The 21306-nt window shown below is 37.8% G+C and overlaps 1 protein-coding gene across 1 annotated transcript in view; it reads right to left on the reverse strand.

Moving 5' to 3' along the window:
* Positions 1–183: 183 nt before the first annotated feature.
* LOC103606103 (pleckstrin homology domain-containing family H member 2-like) overlaps positions 184–21306 on the reverse strand; it is a 23260-nt gene continuing 2137 nt past the window's right edge. The window contains exons 3-7 of the mRNA XM_008590696.1: positions 9589–9738; positions 8557–8640; positions 7847–7928; positions 3189–3374; positions 184–1181 (exon numbers count right to left, since the gene is read on the reverse strand). Of these exons, the coding sequence (XP_008588918.1) occupies positions 184–1181; positions 3189–3374; positions 7847–7928; positions 8557–8640; positions 9589–9738 (1500 nt within the window). The remainder of the gene's footprint in view (positions 1182–3188; positions 3375–7846; positions 7929–8556; positions 8641–9588; positions 9739–21306) is intronic.

The following is a 21306-nucleotide window of genomic DNA, read 5'->3' on the forward strand; positions in this document are numbered from 1 at the left end:
AAACAGGAAAAGAAGTAAAGTAAAACCTGAAAATGAGTGCTGAGAAAAAGCTACTGTGTACGTGTTGCACACAGCAATATAATTACCCAGGAGGGAAAGCGGTGCAGGGGAGGAGTTGGAGGCTTGCCGCAAGAAACAGGAAAAGAAGTAAAGTAAAACCTGAAAATGAGTGCTGAGAAAAAGCTACTGTGTACACGTTGCACACAGCAATATAATTACCCAGGAGGGAAAGCGGTGCAGGGGAGGAGTTGGAGGCTTGCCGCATGCTGCCTTCCTTGTCAACTCACAGGTTTCCTGGTCATCTGCATATGGAGATTCCAGGGAGTCGCAGGAAAATAATCCATCATCACAACTTGTGTCCATATTCTCTAAAATTTCTGTACTGTCCCCATCAACTAGATCAAGATCAGTTTCCTGCGGTCTCAGTGGTCGGATCATGCTTATAGCATTTCTGTTTGTACCAAACATCCTGTCGGAACTTAACTGTGGCTGGCTCAAGTGCCTTTTGGCAAGGGCTACACTTATACTGAAAACATTAGGAATCCTCAACTTTGGGGGTGGCAGGTTCGATGAAGGCACTAATTGTGTTCCTTTTCCAGGGAGTGAGTTAGGATGCTTTGGAGTTAAAGCTGGGGTCAAAATAGGGCTTGGGGTGTTTGCCTCACTTGATGAAGATGAGTAATCCAGTCTCTGAGACTGAAATTTTTTATTCAGTTCATCCGAGGAACTATCTTGCTCCTTTTTACTTGATTCAGAATTTCCCTTTCCGAGAAGATTATTCTGAGCTTTCCACTGTGCCTCCTGTTGCCAAGAGTACAGCTTCTTGTGTTCTGGTCTCTTTATGCCAAAAGTCTCTTCTTCAAATACAGAACTGCTGTCATCAGATGCTGTTAGATACGTTTCACTGCCCATTCTGCTACACTGGACCCCCTCCTCCGATGTGTGACTGGAAAGGGTGGACGTGCACCTGGACTTGGGTCTTCCTTTGCTGCTGTCTTCCTCATCAGAGCTCCAGTCACTCGCTGGAGCCGCAGAATTCTGGGATATGCCACCACCTGCTGCAAAGCTTGTTCTTGTTTTCTGGTTCTGTTCTGAGCCACAAGGGGTGTGATGCCATGTTCTCTGGCCTCTGTTGTTTTCTTGATCTTGGTCATCAACAGACTTTTCTGGAATTTCCATTTCTAGAAAAGGATATACCATATCAGCATGTTGCTTTTAATAATATAATCTTTTTTGTACATTTAGCTCTATGGAACTACACGGTAGAAAATGGCAATTTCGTATGAATAAAGTTAATTTATATTATAATTTGTTACTTTTATGTCTTTTTTAAACACAAGTTTGAAATCATAAGCTTTATATAAAACAGAGCCCTAATACTTCAATATAATAGTATCCAAATGACACTGCTTTTTACAAAGAAACATGTTGGGGAAAAAATGACAACAGTCTAAAGAGAGATAAAAGAAGCAAAATGTGAAATAGGACAACATTTCATCAAAGAAAGCAGCCACCAAAAAAATGAAAACTATCAATTGTATTTTAGAGGCAAAGAAAATGACAACCCTCTTTCAGCCAGATTTCAAAATTATCATAAAGTAAATTTAAGCATAATAAACACAAAGCTATAGTTTAAGCAACAAACTTTGTACCCAAGTTTTGATACTTGAATATGCAAAACCATGAAGAAAACATAGAGAAAAGCTTTCCTTGCTCTACTTCTGGTTTAATCATAACTACGAAATGTGTTTTTATAATAAGAATAACACTCTTTAAAAATGTCTTCAGATGTAGCTTATTTTTATTTATAACATAATTAATAGAATGAACCATTGGCACCATAAAAAGTGAATTAAAACTTTAGATTGAAGAGTAGAAAAGAAATCTTGAAAACATGAAAACATAGATATGGCCTTCATCATTAAGAAACTAGAGGCTGATCAAATGGACTCTAAAATTTGGTAGCAGGCACTTCGTTAAATGTGCAAGTGAGCGAGAGCTTCAGCACAGGCAACCTCAGCTGTACTAGACTGACTGTTAGAAAGTGGGAAGGAAATGAAAATGGCTTCTCATAAAAGAAAAGAAATGCAAGTAAGGGCATGAAAGCAAGTAGCAAAGGTGCCTTCCGACTGGAAAAACATTATGCAGTTTTCAGAATTTCATAACCAAACACAGAGACAGCCCCTAGGGCTATAATTTTCCTCCTCTGGAGGAAGGAAGCTGGCACTGAAAGTAGAGAAAATGCAAACTCAAGCCTCCCTAAAACATTTGGGGAAAGTCAACAAAAGAGACTTACTGGAGGTGGCAAAGCCAGGAGCCAGCTGCACAGCAAGGCAAAATTTAAAGGGGCTTTAAGACTAAAAGAAGAAGAATAGAAATATGCACACAGGATAAGGGTACAAACATCTAGGCAAATATTTTCCTCTTTGAAGCAATAAAGGGAAAAATCGAAGCAGTTACTGAATTGTCCTTCAGTGTTCTTTCCTTTATAAGTTTGCTATGCTACATAAAATTTCATGTTTAATATTAGGTACTTTTTATTTTTATTTTTTTTATTTTTTTATTTTTTTATTTTTTTTTATAAATCTGCCTTCTCTGCTAAGGCCAAATCCAGTAGCAAGTGAAGCCATGTCATTTTGGTGATTTTTTTTTTTTTTTGGTGATTGGGTTTGCAGTAGGCATTTCTTTCACTTATTTATTTGTTTTTTTTTTTTATTTTTATTTTTTTTTTATTTTTAAAATTTTTATTTTGTCAATATACACTGTATAATTATTTATTTAAAATATAAAAAGTACCTAATGGGCCATAATAATCATTAGGTACTTTTTATATTTTAAATAAATAATGGATAGAAAATTCACAGTTCTAAACTGAAACTCAGCTGAAATAAGTACTTCATAGGTAGGACTGTAAACTTTTTAACTTTAAACATCACTTCCATCTAATGCAGGAAACATATTAAGGAAAAATCAGTTTCTCTTATCTGTCATTGGCAAAGACTCTCAGAAAACACAAAATAACTATATATACAAAGTTAAATGATATATTGCTATTTAGAAATATTATCATAAAACATGAAGTTGTCAGGAAACAAATAAGGAAAATTAAACTATATTTAGATTAATCTTAGCAAATGATGTTTCCTTTTTAAAAAATCCCAAAGTAAATTCCTACAGTCCATAAATACCTTCTATATGTTTTCCTTCAGTGAAGTCAGATTCTTTAGATGATATCTTGCTCATTTCCTCAGATTTTACTACTTGAGGAGGAGTCCTTGCTCGGGATAAAAAGCACCCAAAGGTCAAACTGCTCAGGCGCTGGCCTTCTGAAAGCTTTGGGGTAGAGACAGTGGATGACTTCTTCCCTTGAACTTCTGCAAGTTCATTAATCAAAATTAAGATTGGAATTTTTCAAAGCAGTTTCTTAAATTTAGAACCAAAGCATACAAAACCTTGAACAAATCATTCTTCATACCAGAAAAAGTGAACTGAAGTTCACTTTTTATTTCCATATAATAACATGGAACCCCCAATGTCAAGCATTACATGCCTATGTTTAAAATGTTTTGGGCCGGCCCAGTGGTGCACTGCTACAGTGCGCCGCTTGGGAGCGTGGCGGCGCTCCCGCCGAGTGTTTAGATCCCACATACAGACCGGCCGCTCACTGGCTGAGTGAGGTGCGGGCACAACACCGAGGGTTGCGATCCCGTTGCCGGTCCCGGTCCGGTACCGGTCCGGTACGGGCGCGACACTGAGCGTTGCGATCCGTTGCCGGTCACGAAAAAAGACAAAAAAAGGAAAAAAAAATAAAAAAATAAAAAAATAAAATAAAACGTTTTATGTATTTTGAATGTTCAAAATATTTTTTAACTGCAGAATGAAAAATATACAATCCTTTTAAGTGTAGTTAGTTCTCAAACAAAAACAAAAAAAAAACCATAAACAAAATACAGATTATAAATAGCTAGAAAGTTACAGCTTCTTGTGAGGTCAAGTATTAGTAAATATCAGTTAAGTATTGGTAAAATTTGTGCAGTAATGCCACTAACTGTGAGGAACAAGGGATTGAGGTCTTGGTTGCCGAAACAATCAAAGGAAGTTTAGATCATCATTGGGACAAATATCACATGGTCATGTTAATGCCTTTTGTTATCTTAGTTTTCAGTAATGAGAAGAAAGCAGATGGGGGGCGGGGCTTGGTCTATGGTGACCACAATATGGACAGCCTTAATCACTTATTTAGAGAAAAAAAAAGGTGGGCTGAGGGATAGAGAATTTAGATAGCTAGTGGAGTGACTAGCCCAGCACCCAATCATGGGTTTAATTCATCTGTATTTTAACACTGCTGCTTGTAAGATCAAAAGTATGGAGATCCCAGTAAGAAAAGTTTCCAAAGAAATTAAATTCTTAACTATAGGAGAGCATCACAGGGTTAAATTAAATAGCAACTGATAATTGAGTAGAGTATAAGAAAAATATTTTTATATAGTATATTCCTTCACATGTATCTTGTAATATTTTCATATTGATGGTCTCTCACAGAACTAATTCACAATAATATTGTAATAATTATATATACACATATTTATTTTTTAAGTACTACATTATATCTCCATATATTATATCTATTCTTCTCTAGTCCAAGCCTAGTTTCCAAGGATCAATACCTCTTACTCTATAAGTCCCAAGGGGCTGCCAATGAAGACTAGAATTGCAGGCTAAGAGTATCAGGGAAAATAACAGGCTGCTGAGAGTGGGCTTAGTAAATCTAATCTATTTCAACAAGGGTGAAGGTCACAAAGATCTGAAACTGTAATTCTAAATATGGAAACCCAGATTAACTATGGGAGTTTCTATTTTTCATTATATGGGTGGAGGAAATGATAGCAATATGTATTAACATGCTTATTAGTATTAGCAATAAACATTAACATGTAGACAAAATGTTTCCATATGCCCTATAATCAACAGTTCAATACAATCTCCCATGAGACCAGTAAGGAACTACTACAATAATGATTTTACTAACATAAAAAAACTTTCTGAAGTTATAACACAGTTACTAAGTAGGAGAGCATTAAAGGTTACTTCAAAGCCCATGTTCTTCCTACCATACCAGTATTTTCCAATGTATTCTGTGAAACCCCATGGCTTTGGGGAAGTGTCCCAAATGGTGCAAGAAAAGGCCTGTCTGCAGGGTGAGGCCAAGTCCGCAGAACTCGGGACCCATCACCAACACTGCTTTTACCTGACTTATCTGTTGAGATTTTACAGAAAACCTTATTTTGTTTTTAAAAAAGGTGGGGGGGGTTCCTTTGCTAAACAAAAGTTTGAACACCTCTATACTTGGCATGGATCTAATAAGCATAAGCTAGCTACACATAACACTCTGCTAGACTCACCTTCTCTTCAACTCAACGTGTACTTGAGTGGCTATCACCCAAACAGAATACTAAGTAAATCTCTATCAAATGATAGTTATACCACCTCCTTGCAGGCTTTGGAGTTGAAAAGAAAGAACATAACCTTGTGCATTGGAAAATGCAAAGAATTTATTCATATAATAAGATTCTGCTCAAAACATTCAGGATGTAAGAATTCCAATCACTGTTAAAAACCGTGATACAAAGCAAAAATAGAAAATAACATAAATGACTTTCTTTCTTCAAGTAAATATACCTGAAATTAAACATTCAGATTAGTATTATCTTCTATAGGTTATTCATGAATATCCAGCTGTGCTGTCCAGTGTAGTAGCCCCTAGCAACAAACGACTATTTAAATTTAAATCAATTCAAATTAAATAAAATTTAAAATTCAATTCCACTGCTCAATAGTCACATATGGCTAATAATAGCCATCATATTGGGCAGCACAGACAGAGAATATTGCCCTCACTGCAGAAAGTTCTACTAAAAAGTGCTGATCTATAGTTTAAAGACTAAATATGCAGTCTAACAATATTACCAACTTTTACATTATGAAAAGTGACTTAAGAGCTTATAAAATACTTTTGTGAATTATCTTAAGAATGGCAAATATTCCCTTTGACTTGATATTTACACGAAGCCAAAAGTTATAAAGAACTCTGGAGGTACATTTCTTTTTAAATAGGCCAATTTCACTCCTGATATTCTTGAGTTTATCAGTGGATTATCAATGGGTATTTCTGCTTGGCAGGATTTGAATCCTAATCCAGAAGACCCAAATGGGGAAAGGATTAGAACATTGGTGACCCATGAGTAAACTATCTGAGTTGTGACATTCGCATCCAACTAACCACCAGCTCAGGCATCTAAGAGCCCATAGTAATGTCATAGAGCTGCTCTCAGAGAATGTCAAGTTCAGTGACTCGTTCAATTTGTGTGAAGCCAAGGAGCCTCCTCCAAATTCCTCAGTGCTGCTACAATTGTATCATATCTGTGACTCCCTGATCTCCACTAAAAGGGTCTATTTTCTCTCTGAGGTCAAAGTTCAAGTCTTCTTGGACTTCAGGGGTACATGCTTCTCTAATACAAATACTTCTAATGCACTATCTGGCTCAGTATGTCTTCTGGCATTCTTTCAAGGAAACAAGGAGATGTAGCACAGCATTGCTTAGAAGGACCAAAATGCCATCACCATTAGAGACTGGTACCCTTTGCCCATGATCCCTACTTCTTGGGCTAATGTTAACATATACTACTTTTAGCAAGTTGGACTCTCTGGGACTATAGTTCTAAAAGTAGGACAAAACTTTTAGAATAGAGAGAAGCAAAATTAATATCTGGTTTTGTTTTCTGACCTATGTGGTGACCACTTTGGTAGACCTACACATCATCAGTCCTATCTCTTCTTACCTTCTACTTTCAGGCCCAACATTCACAATAACTGCTTGTGCGATATTCATAATTGTGTCTTTAAAACACCAGCAAAAAAATACTAAAATTTTACATAGCCAAATAAATCCAGCTAAGCTACCTGAAGAATATACAAGGAACTCAAACAACTTAACAGCAAAAAAACAAGTAACCCAATTAAAAAATGGGCAAAAGAGCTGAATAGGCATTTCTCAAAAGAAGATATATGAATGGCCAAAAGACACATGAAAAAATGATTAGCATCACTCAGCATTTGCGAAATGCAAATCAAAACCACTTTGAGATACCATCTCACTCCAGTTAGGACGGCTAATATCCAAAAGACTGAGAATAATAAATGCTGACAAGGATGTGGAGAAAAAGGAACCCTCCTACACTGTTGGTGGGACTGCAAAATGGTGCAGCATGGAGATTCCTCAAACAATTATGGATAAATCTACCACATGACCCAGCTATTCCACTGCTGGGAATATATCCAGAGGAATGGAAATCATCATGTTGAAGGGATACCTGTACTCCAATGTTTACTGCAGTGCTATTTACAATAGCCAAGAGTTGGAACCATCCTAAATGCCCATCATCACATGAGTGGATAAGAAAAATGTGGTATATCTACACAATAGAATACTACTCTGCTATTAAAAAAAAATGAAATACTGCCATCTGCAGCAACATGGATGGACTTAGAGAAAATTATATTAAGTGAGGCACAGAAAGAGAAATACCACATGTTCTCACATATTTGTGGGAGCTAATAAAAATAAATAAATTAATATACAAACAAATAAATGGGGGGTTGTGGGGGAGAAGACACAACAATCACAACACTTCCTTGAACTTGTTAAGACAAGTGAACAGATATGATGTTGATTGGGGGGGAGGAGAGGAAGGGCGGAAAAAGAGGAATTGGTAAAGGGACATGAAAATCAATTACATTGTGTATTGATAAACTGAAATAAAAAATTTTAAAAAGAAAGTATTCTTACCTTGTAGTTTTGACTGTATTGTTCTTATCTCTTCAGTTTGGTTTTGGTTGATCAAACGAAGATTCTGATTCTCCAATTCCAGCTAAGAGAACATAATAGTATTCTTTATATAGAGATAACATTTCTAAAATGTATTAATAAATTATCATATTTAGAAATGTTAGTATCTAACTTACTCAAAATGTAAGCAAAATACAAAGGAAATGATGAGCAAATATCAAATGAATTTATTGGCACAGGCTTTCAACCTAGATTGTTATGGCATCAATATCCATTTTTTCCAGAACTAAGAGATTTAAATGTTCACCCCCATGCCTATTCCACTGTTAAATTATTTTAAACCAAACTATTTCAGCATTTAATCTTCCATATAAGCTAAATAATGTATCCTTTTCAGATACCAAATATGTTAATTTTATGAAATATATACATATGTTCTATAATTATTTAAAATTAACTAATTAGAACTAAAATTAAGCAATTAGAAAGAGGCTATTTACACTGATCATCATGAGTCTACCAATATTTTTAATTTTAGAAATACAGTGGATATTCAAATGAAAGCTACCTATCCCAAGTTTACCAAAAGACAGCAGCACCACACAAACCAATCACAATTTTTTGTTTTACTTGGAATGATCACATATTGTGATGCCTTACCTACTCAAAAGTATAAGGTAAAAAAAAGGAGAAAATATAGCAATAAATACCTCATTTAACTTCACTGTTACCCATTCTTTGATCTTAGCTGCTTTCTCTTCTATTATTTTAGCTTCCTGTATTCTTATTTGTTTCTGAAATAACATTAGTATTTGGTTTAGTTCAAACATAAACACAATGGTCTGGAACTGTTACATCATAAATATACAAGGCAAATCCACTTAAAACCTGCTTCCAAGTTAATAAATCTACATTAAAATTACCAAATAGATTTTAAAAAGAGAGAAATTATCCTGCAGGTACAATAATAAACTATGAAGGCATATGCAAGTATTGCTAGTTTTAACAACTTCTATTCTCTTTCCCTAAAAGGTCATATACTGAAATCAACCCATTGAATTTATAAACAAGATAAACTATTTGTGGAAATGGTCTGTGGTTTAGAACAGTAGAATAGGGGTCAACCACGTTAGGGAGAATAAGAATCTCCTCAGGGCCATGGCTTTTTTCTCATCAAACAGTTTTTTTTTTTTTTCCTTTTTGTCTTTTTTCATGACTGGCAACAGGATTGCAACCCTCAGTGTCGTGCCCGCACCACGCTCAACCAGTGAGCGGACTGGTCTCTATATGGGATCCGAACCCTTGCCGGGAGCGCAGCCGTGCTCCCAAGCGCCGCACTCTACCGAGTGCGCCACTGGGCCGGCCCCCAAACAGTTTTTAAAGATCCAGAAAAATAAACATTGAGAAACAGTAGCTCACATTTATCAGCCTTTCTGGTTATGGTCACAAAAGTACTGAGAATGTGAATATCATATAAATCACAATGGTTAAGGGCAGGGGTGGGGGTGGGGATGGAAATCTGAAAAACCACTGACCTAAAGAAACCCCAATCCCCAGAGAAATGGAAAAAAAAATGCTGAAAATAAACAATCAACATATTTAAAAAACAATATAATAGTGGTCATATTTAAATGATGTTAAATGACCATTTAAGTAAATTACCCAAATACAATTTCTTCCTAATAAAAATTTAAAATAAACTAAGTACACTTAGAACTCTTTGATGATCAAATTTTCCTAACCTGCTCTTCTAGTTGCAGTTCCAAGTTTTGAATGATGTCATCTTTTTCCTGTATTAGAGACTCCAGATCTTGACATTTTTTATATAACCTCGTCTCTGATTCACTGGTTTGAATATTAGCTGCTTTTAATTTCTCTTCCATAACTTGTACCTAAGTTCAGAGGATAAAATATTTAAAACTGTGCAAGTATTGAATTTATCATAGGATTAAACTTAGTATTTCATTTTAACATTACATTGATTCCTAAAAGCTATCATCGTAAAAGGAAAATATGAAACAGCAAAGTTTTTTTTTTTTGTTTGTTTGTTTGTTTTTCCTTTTTGTCTTTTTTTTACTGACTGGTAACGGGATCGCAACCCTTGGTGTTGCGCCCATACCGGGGACCGGCAACGGGATCGCAACCCTCAGTGTTGCGTCCGCACTGCGCTCAGCCAGTGAGCGGGAACCGGTCTCCACATGGGATCCGAACCCTCAGCGGGAGCGCCGCCGCGCTCCCAAGCGGCGCACTGTAGCAGTGCGCCACCGGGCCGGCCCAGCAAAGTTTAATATATTTAATATTTATAAAGTCTGAAGCCTATTTTGCCGAGTGGTATTATCACTGAGGTACATAAATGTACACAAGAGATCCTCAGAATATTGCTGTCACATAAAGTAATGTACATATTTACTAAAGCAATGATAATATGTAAAGTGTTTATACAAGTACAGAAATAAAGTTTCCAGCCCTTACTTTATCATATTTTAAACAAAGTAGAAATATAAAGTAAAGAAGATGTGTGGTGGGAGAAGACTCAGACTGGATGACCTGATCTAACAATACATTTTGGAAAAAAAGAGTTGAACTTAGATGAGAAAGAAATACATACAGAGTGGAAATGAAAAGGAAAACAAAAGAACCGTAAAGCCGCAAATGACGGAATCATAAAAAATGAAAACATATGAGTCTAGGTAGGAGAATGTGTTCACTGGGGGCTTATTGATTCATTCACTTAACAAATATGCACTGAATACCTGCCAAGTGCGAGGCCTGTTCCAGGCCCTGGGAAGGCCTCAGTGAATAAAGCAGACCCAAAAATCTCTGTCTGCACAGAAATTACATTCTAGTGTGTAAAAGAGATGACAAATGGAATAAATATGTAAAAATATATGGTATGTTACACAGGTGATAAGGGTAAGGGGAAATAATGGAAGGTAAAAGAGATCAGGTGTGTGGCTAGAGGTTGAGCGGTGCCTCAATTTTAATATCTTAGATTACCTCTGCTTGTATCTTCTGCAAAACACATTTGGGCATATGAAATCTTAGAAGGGCATATCTACACTTTGTGTTTGCTGACCTACATTGGGATATAAATCAATTTGACTCATAGTAAAGTTTAGATTTTACTATCACCACCTTTTAGTTCTCACTTTTCTCTCATCTTTCTGTGAATCACAAACCTGATCCTTGTTGGCAGAAGGTCTAGTGGATTAGAAGCCTCGCCAGAGACTTCGCAAGGATACGTGAGATGTTAATGATAGTAAGAATGAAAATAAAGTATTGGGGGCTATATACAATATATAGACTTTTATTCTATATACTTCAAATGAGTAAGAATGTAATTTTAGCAATGTTTTAGATTATAGAGGCAAAGAAGATAAATAATGTGAAAGCATTTCAGAAATTAAAGATAATAGTTAAGAAAAGTCTTAAACTATTAAAAATACCTCTGAAAAATCACAATGAATCTTTACTTAAAGTTCAAAAACATTTGACTAATGAGATTTTTCAGAAGGAAAGGGTAAAGGTTAGTTTGGTTTTATTTTTTCAGCCATAAATATCAGGTTTCATGTGTGGATTCACTGTAATAAATGTAAATTCAATTTAGAGGCCAAAACTGTTCTATTTAAATAACATGCACATGGCTGAAAACTATGAAAATAAAAGCAGATCAAAAATAGGAGAAAAAATGTATCCCACTATCCAAATGGTAATTTAAGTTACCTTAGATTTAGATTCTTTAACATAATATAACAGGTTTTCTGCATGAGCTGAAGGACAAAGATCTGCATCGAGGACAAAGGTTTGCATCAGAAATGCTGTCATGAAAAGCAGCCTGAGCAGTACAGGGAATTGGACAGTAAATACCAAGGGTCAATCTTAAGATGGTATAGAGACAGTTGCCCAGGGCATTTTGTAGCTGTGGAAGCAGGGAGAGAAGAGCAGAGCCCAAGTCCAAAATGGTAGTTCTCTTCTGGGGACAGAGTAATAGAAAATAAACTTCAAGAAAAACAAAATTAACTGCATAAGAATATTATCAGACCTACACCTACAGTCTCTTTTTAAGGCAGAGCAAGCACCCTACAGACATTGGGTTGCCACATAAAATTGTCCTACTGATGTTTAAGAAAAGTCTATTAGTCCTAGAAAATTATGATTTGAAACTACTGTTCTACCCCAAAAAACATGTTCAATTTGAACATTGTTCTCATTTTACGAATAAAAGCTACAGAGCTCCTTAGATGCATCCTTGCTTTCTGAAACTTTTTAATTCAACCATTACTTTCAGATGAACAACTTTACTAGGCAAGAAAAATACTGGCAAAAGTGGTGAAATCTCTTAGGGAAAGAGATCATAAAGTATTTACAGGTAACCTACTTATGAAGTGGTCCTGTACTAACAGGATTCACAGGATTCACCAGCCTTCTTTGGTAATTGGTATGAATAAAAGGTCACAGAAAAGCTAAGAGACATACAGAAGAACCAAGCAGGCTTTTAAAATATCTTACTACAAGCACATGGAAAATAGCCTAGTTCTTTTTCCATTCATTTAACCTGAACCATGTAAGAACTGTAACTACTCAGAGACTGGCCAATAACAAGCATCTATGAATTCAAATTGGTTGTTAAATAAACTCACAATTATCTATACATGGATATAGTCCAGCGTGGAATGCTTTGTCTTTTTAGGCTACTTTTTTCCTTTACTTCTAGGATAGCCTCTGGTTACATCCACCCATGTAAGCACACTCCTTAGCCATTTTGCCAAAACCTTCTTGATCCTGAGGTCCCCAAGTTCTGGCTCAACAAAGGTTTAATTCAGCAGACTTGGGGTGTTCAGATACTGCACATACCAAAGAAAGGACTGGCCGTTGACTGGCTCTGGGGAGACAACCTCTGAGCCCCTGAAATATTCTGACTGATAACACTGCCTGCGTATACCTGAGAGTTTGGGCCACACCAGATCGTTTACTATAACAATGTGATTTATGGTGAATGCCTATTTTTGTTCACCTGGGGCCTTTGGCCACACTGTATCAGCTTGACCTCTAGGGGCACCTGGAGACTGAATAACTAAGGTCAGCTGTGTGAGTACTCCAGGCCTACATGACTAATCTCCAATAAGAAATCCTGGACACCAAGGCTCAAGTGAGCTTTCTTGGTTGGCAATACTTCAGGCATGTTGTCACACATCACTGATAGGAGGATTAAGTCCATCCCTGGGCAACTCCACTGCAAGAGGACAAATAGAAGCTTGTATCTGGCTTCTCCTGGACACCATCCCATATGCTTTTTCACTTTCTTGATTTTAACTTGTATCCTTTCACTGTAATAAACCATAACCATGAGTATAAACAGCATTTCTGGGTCTAGCAAATCACTGAACCTGAGAGTAATCTTTGGAACCGCAACAGAGCTTCCAGTGTTTTTTCCATTATCCTGCTGGAGAAAGCAGGAGCCGCCAGTGTTACTCTCTTTATAATATCCATAAGGCTATTTCCTTCTTCCCGTATCTAACCTCATCCCCCCTTCCCTCACTATAGGTAATCAAAATGTGACTGTATTTCTGAGGGGGTTGAAAGTTTCTATTACTATATATAAGTTGTAATGGCATGGCAAAGATTCTTGATTGTTCCCAAATAGAATGAAGAAAGGAAATATTAAGAGTATTTTGAATCCCAGACTATTTTCCAGTTATTTAAAATTTATTACAAATTAATCATTCTAATCACATTTTAAACACAATTATTTTGGCATAGTGCTCCATAATTTATGAAGTAGGATCTTCCTCATGAAGTAAATTAGTGCTTGTTTAGAGAACTAAATAAGTTTACTTTCTATATAATGAAGGGTAGACCTCATGTAGCAAGGCATTACAAGGTCCTAAATATCAGAATGCCTGAGCAGTAATAATTTTTTTTTAATTTAACAAGTCTATTTATTTATTTATTTTTAAAATTTTTATTGAATCAAAATTGATTATACATATTTTTGGGGTTCAACACTGAGATATGTTGATCAAATCAATATTACTAGCATATATATTGTTACAAATCGTAATTATTCTTTATGCTCCTTGTCCAATCCCACCCCATCCCCCTTCCTCTCCCCCTCCCCTCCTCTAATCACCCTAGATTTCTTCTCTCCTTCTGAAAGAGTAATGGTTACTCTGTTGATTTGCTGCCCAAATGATCTGTCCAATGCTGAGAGGCATGATCAGATCCCCCAATACTATCATAGAGCAGATGTCTCTTCTATCACTATGAAATGGGCTCTGTGGAGACAGACATCCTCCTCCTGTCTTTATCTCTGCCAGCGACTCTCCTTGTGTCAACTCACTCCAGTGGCTGGTGGACCATCTGCATGGTGGTTGTGGCATCTAGCCACCTTCACGCAGCCATGGTTATCGTGGTGGCTATGGTGGGCCACACACATGGAGGAGATGTTTTTGGTTTGCTCCATGTTGCTGGCAGTGTGCCTGGTTGAGAATGTCCGATCCCCGGTTCCATACCCAGGGTCCCCGAGTGGGTCCCGAGGTGCTGGCATGGTGTGCCTGGTTGTGGGAGGGGGGTCCAGTCCCCAGCTCCTTACCCTGGGTCCCTAGGCACAACCTGAGGCACTGGTGCAGTGTGTCTAGTTGTGGGAGGGGGTTTTGGTCCCCTTATCCATGCCCCGGGTCCCAGGGCAGGCTCTGAGGTGCTGGCACAGTGTGCCTGGTTGTGGGAAGTGGGTCCAGTCCCTGGCTGCTAGCTCCAGGTCCCCAGGCGGGCCCCCAGGCATTGGTGGTGTGCCTGTATGTGGGAGTGGGGTCCAGTCCTTGCCTCCAATCCTCGAGTTCCTGGGTGGGGCCCCAAGGTGCTGATGGTGTGAGTGGTTGTGGGCAGGGGTCCTGACCCTGGCTCCATGCCTCATGTCCCCTGGTGGGCCCCAAGGCACTGGTGGTGTGCCTGGCCCAGAACTAAGTTTTTGTCCTTTGCTTGCTTCTAACACGGGGGAACTTCCTGTGGGGACCAGTACTTGAGCCCTGTAGTTGAGGTAAATTGCTGCTTTGCTGCTTTTTTCCTAGGGAAGGCTTTTTGTGCAGCTCAGGGTTTAATGGTTGACCTTATAGGTACTTCCGACTCTCCAGATACTCGGTGCACCTGGGTTGTGTAGAAACTCTGATCTGAGCCTGAGTTTTTTCATGGAACTGCACCCCATGCAATTCTGCATGCCCGACCAGTCTTCTCTGAGTGGTCCTGCGCTGACTGGGGGGCAGATTGGCTGTCCTTGCTGTGTCCCAGTGTTCTCCCAGTGGGCCCGTCTCCCCCACCACCCATACTCCAAACACTTCCCATGGGACGGGCTGTGCGCTGGTCCCTTGTGATGACTCACTGGCCTCTGAGTGGCTCCCCTTTTTCAGCTATTCTGGCTCCTCTGCATGGGTCCACGGGAACCCTGTTAGTGGTTTTGCTGTCCTGGGGGCCATCGAAGTCCTCTTCTCCCCTGCTGCCTCCAAGTAATTTCATCTAAAGGGCATGGCTGTGGCTTCTGCTGCTCCTGCTCCATGTGCTTCAGCATTAAAGCGGCCACGGCCCAAAACTCTGAGAGCAGTTTTTTCTTTCTTCGTGGTTTCTCCTGCCTTCATGAGTTCCATAGGTCTCTTCTCTTCTTCACTTGAGTTCCAGCGGCCCCTGCTTGGCTGATGTTTGTTGCTTTGTGTTGCTTCGCCCCCCACGGATTTGTCACCCCTCATCCCCTGGGTGATGGAGCCACAAAGGATTACTCAAAGTCCATCTCTTCTGAGCAGTGAGAAGCCCCAAAGTGGTTAACTTCCCCAGAACCCTCAAGCAAGAGGCATCCCTTCCTTGGGAAATTAACCCCAAATTGGGGTTCTCTTCCTGCATTTATTTTCCAGACCAGGAAATTACAGGAAGAGACATAGGTGGGGTTACAGTTTAACAATGCAGGCTGGTAACTCCCAGTGAAACAAGTCAGATGACATTCCATTAGACAATTAAGTGATCCACCAACAAAAGCTTGATCTTAGCAAACATTCCTTCTCCCTCCAGAAATCTTCCAGTATCTTTACACATTAATCAGTAACTAGTCTGTCTTTGAGCCAGCAACCTTGCTGTGCCACAAATCTTTATCTTATACCAGAGACTTTATAGCCTGAGGAAAATTTCCAGTCCTCCGCAAGGTCAATATTTGAAACCACAAGGCTTTGGAAAACCAGGCCCTGTGAAGTACATTTACTTTAAGAATCCTCTACAGATGTTACGTTTTTATAGTTATAAATTCATTGATTTGTGGGAGAGAGTAACACTGGGGACTGTCTATTCTGCCATCTTGACCAGAAGTAGCCATAATAATTTTTTAAGAACCAAAAATGACTTCAATGCTAAGAACTAACCTAATAGAAAGGCAGATTAGCCCACATGTTAGAATGCTCAGAAACTTTAAACTCAGTTCCTACCAAGGCTAAATCAAGCAAAGGCAAGGGATTGAGCCCAGAAGGACAGAATGAAAACACACATTTGTACAGAGGAAATTATCCACCCCTCTTTGGTTAGCATAATTAAGTATAATATATTGGGTATTCACCTAGTCAGATACTTGAGAATGAATCCTGTGTGTCAGCATTTCCCAGGAGTGCTATTTGCTGCTTGTCTGCCCCACAAGAGTACTCACAAGTAGTACTGGGTTGACCTGTACATACTGCTTTCAAAACTTGTGAACTACAATAATAAACTGTACTACAGCACTAAGTATAGAGATAACCAAGATTTATCTGGCAAAGTGTGTAATCTTTTATTCTGTAGACAACTTAGTTAATAGCTACGGAAGTGATGCCCCTCGTTAATAACCAAAGAGAAAGGTATACAAACCTAAAGTGCAGAGTTGAGCCAGTTTCAGCTGACTACTGCTTTTAGTGGTGAAACATTCCTTTTGGGTTAATACAAATACAGTTAAGTCTTAGGATATGGTTCAATGAGAAAAGACAAGCTAAATGTAAACATAAATATCAGATAGGCTACAGTCCCATGGAAACTGTTAAAGATAGTAAAAGATTCATTTTCTCTAACACTTACTCTTGCAAAGGTCAAAAAAGGTGACATAACCAGTGGGTGAGAATTTATTTGCCCTCTGTATTTCTTACCAAGTTTTAGATTTATAAGAAAAAATTCCTTCTAAAACATAACAAAATAAGTACTGAATAGATTTAGTGCTGTCACGAAAAGAAATACCTTCAGATTTTGCTTACTTACAGAAACACAGATTTGCAATTCTTTTTTTTTTTTTTTTTGGTTTTGATTTAAGGCAGTATGTCTAAAATAACCAATCATGTTGTCTTTTTGCTTAAAGATGTAGCACATGGAATTAAATAACTTTACATCTGATATCCTCAAAGGACAACTTCAAATAAGAAGTTTGTCCTATTAAACTTACTGAGATCAGTTTGGGGCCCAGATGGCTACAAATTGCCATGACTGGATTCCATTGCATTGGGAATGAGAATTCATTTTTTTTTAAAAAATCCTCACTGGATCTCTAAAGATCCCATGAATCAGAGGGGAAAGAAATTAATCGAAAATCAACAATAGAAGATACTTAATTTAGTTTAATTTTCAGAGACAAATTTGCCACATATACGAATTAAGTAAAAGCAAAACAAAACCATCCTCAATTTGTTTTTTTCCTATAATATGGGCAGACAAGGGAGAGAAAGGAAGGGAAGAGAAAATAGGAAAGAACAGAGAGGAGACAGCCATTGAGAATAGAAGTAAAGAGAGATGTCATTAGTAAAGGGCAAAATCAGAAAGCAAAAGACAAGGAGGGAGACATAAAAGTCAGAGAGATGGTAAACTGACAAATGTGTGCTGCACGATGTAGGACTAAACAGGAACATACATATACGGCTCACTACATTGCTATAGAAAAAGACAAAGACATTTGTATAGAGTGGCAAAGAATGACATAAATGTTAAGTGTCTTTCATAGAATGTACGTAAAATCTTTAATGACTTTATCTTTAATTATTGCCTTTTTATAGGTATAAGTAATGATATCATTGTTTGGTACTGTCAGCTAAAGAATATTAAAGGACAGGCACAGCATAGACCCTTACCATGACTAATAGCACTGCTACCACCACTGAGGGCTGACTGCACGCCACTTTACTTAAATTAGCTTCAATCTTCATAATATGTGATATTTACATAGCACTTCTATGTGCCAAGAAATATTCCAAGCACTTTACTCATAGCAATCCATTCAATTTCCCCCAAATCCAATGAGATAGGTATTAGATTGCACTACATTTTACAGATAGGAAATTGAGGCCCAAGTCAAATAGGTGGCAAAAGATGGAGGTAGATTTTGAACTCAGGCAGTTTGGCTCCAGAGTCTGTGTTTTTAATCACTATAGTAAAGCCTCTATACAACATAGAGGCTATCAGCTCTGCAAACATTAACTCTTTTTTATAGGTGATGAATCAGAGACTCAAAGATATTAAGAAAATTTCCAGTCAAATAAGTGGTAGAGTTTGGATTTAAACCCTGTTAAAATTTTTCTAAGACAGAGACACATGAAATCATCTTCCTTTCTCTTTGACTGTAGAGACTTTACCTTGCCAACCTTTGGTCCCCTATCCCTCTCCTGTCTTCTCCCTCCCCCTCAAAAAAAGGAGAAGATGGGGGAGTGGGAGGTAGGGAAGAATATGAGGGGGAGAGGAAGGAGGAAGAGAAGAAAGAAAAAAACTGCTCATCTCAAACTCTAGATTAATTCTACACATTTAGAACACTGTCGTATGCTAATTGCAATAACTGTATTCTAAGAACCCTGGAGAAGGGCTGGGTTAGAATTAACTTTGATATTTGCTTTGTCCACAATTTTCTGGGCAACTTCCACAATTGTCTTGGGTTGCCTTTCTCTTATTTTATAACCTACATTCATCTTCTCCTAACTTGGTAGACTCTTCAGGGCATTTTACAGTGAGAAAACCCTGTTTATTTTTCTACTCAGGGATCTCTATTAGATGTCAAAAGATAAGTTCTGATCGAGCTAGACTCAAACTGTGGAAATGGTATGTTTTGTGTACACACATCTGTTAAGCCAATGAGGAAAATTCAGATTAGCATTCTTTGCAACATTAACTTAGTAAAAATGGCTAAAATTAAAAAGAATAACAATGCCAAGTTTTGACAAGGAGGTACAGCAATTGGAATCCTCACATACTGCTGGTAGGAATGCAACCTGGTACATTCACTTTGGAAAACTCTTTGGTGACATCTTCTAAAGTAAATGTTTGCCAACCTATGGCCAGCAATTCTATACCTAGGTGTATACCCAAGAGAAATAAGAAATTATATCCACTAAAATATAAGTATATGAGCATTTACAGCAGCTTTATTCCCTAAACTGAAAATAAACCACAGGTACATCAATAACTGAATGAATACTGAGGTATATTCACAATGAAATACTGCTCAGTAATAAAAAAAGAACCAACTGCTGATACACACACATTGACATGGATGAATTTCACAGGTATAATGTTGAGCAAAAGAAGCCAGAACACCAAAAAGTACAAATATCAAGAACAGCTAAACTAATCTATGGTGACAGATGTGAGAATACCGGTTACCTTTGATGGAACAGGGGTACTGACTGAATTAATAATAGAATATTCTGGGGTGATAAAATGCTCTATATCTTGATCCAGTGGTAGTTTTATAGCTGTGTATTCAGATACTCAAGTTTAATGCACTTTACTGTTATATACATTATATATTGACTTTTTTAAAAAGTTTTTTTTTTTTTTCCTTTTTGTCTTTTTTTGTGTCCAGCAACGGATCGCAATCCTCAGTGTCGCGCCTGTACTGGACCGGGACCGGCAACGGAATCGCAACCCTCGGTGTTGTTCCCACACCTCGCTCAGCCAGTGAGCGGGAACCGGTCTGTACGTGGGATCCGAACCCTCGGCGGGAGCGCCACCGCGCTTCCCAAGCGGCGCACTGTAGCAGTGCACCACCTGGCCGGCCCTTAAAAAAGTTTTTAAAAAGTAATAACCATAAATAAACCATGGTGCATTCACACAATGGAATTTTATTCAGCACTAAAATAAAATGACCAATCAAGCCACAAAAAGTCATGGAGGAAGTTTAATGTATTACTAAGTGAAAAAAAAGCCAATCTTAAAAATTTACATACTATATGAATCTAACTATATGACATTCTGGAAAAGGCAAAACTATGGAAACAGTAAAAAGATCATTAATTTCTAGGGATGGGGGGAGAGGGAAGGATTTTGGGGGCAGTGAAACTATTCAATATGATGATACAGTGGCAAATACATATCATTATACATTTGTCAAAACCCATAGAACATAAAACACCAGGAATGAACACTAACGTAAACTACGGACTTCGGGTTATATTGATGTGTCAATGTTGGTTCATCATTTGTAATAAATGTAACACCATGACATGGGATAATGATGATGGGGAAGGCTTGAGTGTGCGTGTGGTGGGGAGGCGGGTATATGAGAACTCTGTACTTGCTGCTTAATTTTGCTGCAAATATAAAACTACTTTAAAAAATACTCTATTTTTTAAAAAAGCAGTAACCCTCCTGATGAAATAATCGATCTAGGCAAGAACATCGATGGCCATAATGTCACACAAAAAAGAGATAACTGGACATTATATGCCTCCTGATGGAAATGCACAATACCACTCCAGAAGGAGTCTTCAAAAAGAAAAGAAAAGAAAGAGAAAAGGGAAAAAAAATCAAGTCTTTAGATCTAATTATATCTTATAGGAAATACAGAGGTAAGGGAAAACGTTAAATAACACCATGGGGAGGCAATCAGCAAAATCCAGAATGCAGAAAGCTTTAGAGGACAAATTAACCCATTTTTTTCAACAAATAAATTGAAAGAAAAAAAAGAAAGAAAAAGGGGAAGGACCCTGTGAATTAAAAGAGTTTAAGAATCAAATAAAACGTGTCAATCTAGTTTAGATTCTGATTTGAACAAACCAACTATTAACACAACAAAAAAGTGGTATATAAACAAAAGAATTAAAAACAGGTACTCAAACAAATACATGTGGAAGTAAGTATATTCATAGTTAAAAGGTAGACAAACGCAAACGTCCATCAACAGATAAATGGATAAACAAATGTGTCATAAATACAGCCACCCCCCGACAATGGAACATTATTCTGCTATTAAAAGGAATGAAATATGATATATGCTACGACATGGATGAACCTCAAAAACATTCTGCTAACACATCCAGGCTAGCAACACAGCCAGCCTGACACCCGGGATCCCCGCCCACAACATCTTAGAATGTACGTATTAACCACATGTGTTTCTTTGGTGTGTGTGACTTGCCTGCTCAGGTCCGTCACCAAATTTCTGCTCAGATTTTTCTAATGCATTTATAAGAGTTCTTTTTGCAATAAGG

The sequence above is a fragment of the Galeopterus variegatus genome, unplaced genomic scaffold, assembly GCF_000696425.1.
Source record: "Galeopterus variegatus unplaced genomic scaffold, G_variegatus-3.0.2 Scaffold6293, whole genome shotgun sequence".
Classification (NCBI taxonomy): domain Eukaryota; kingdom Metazoa; phylum Chordata; class Mammalia; order Dermoptera; family Cynocephalidae; genus Galeopterus; species Galeopterus variegatus.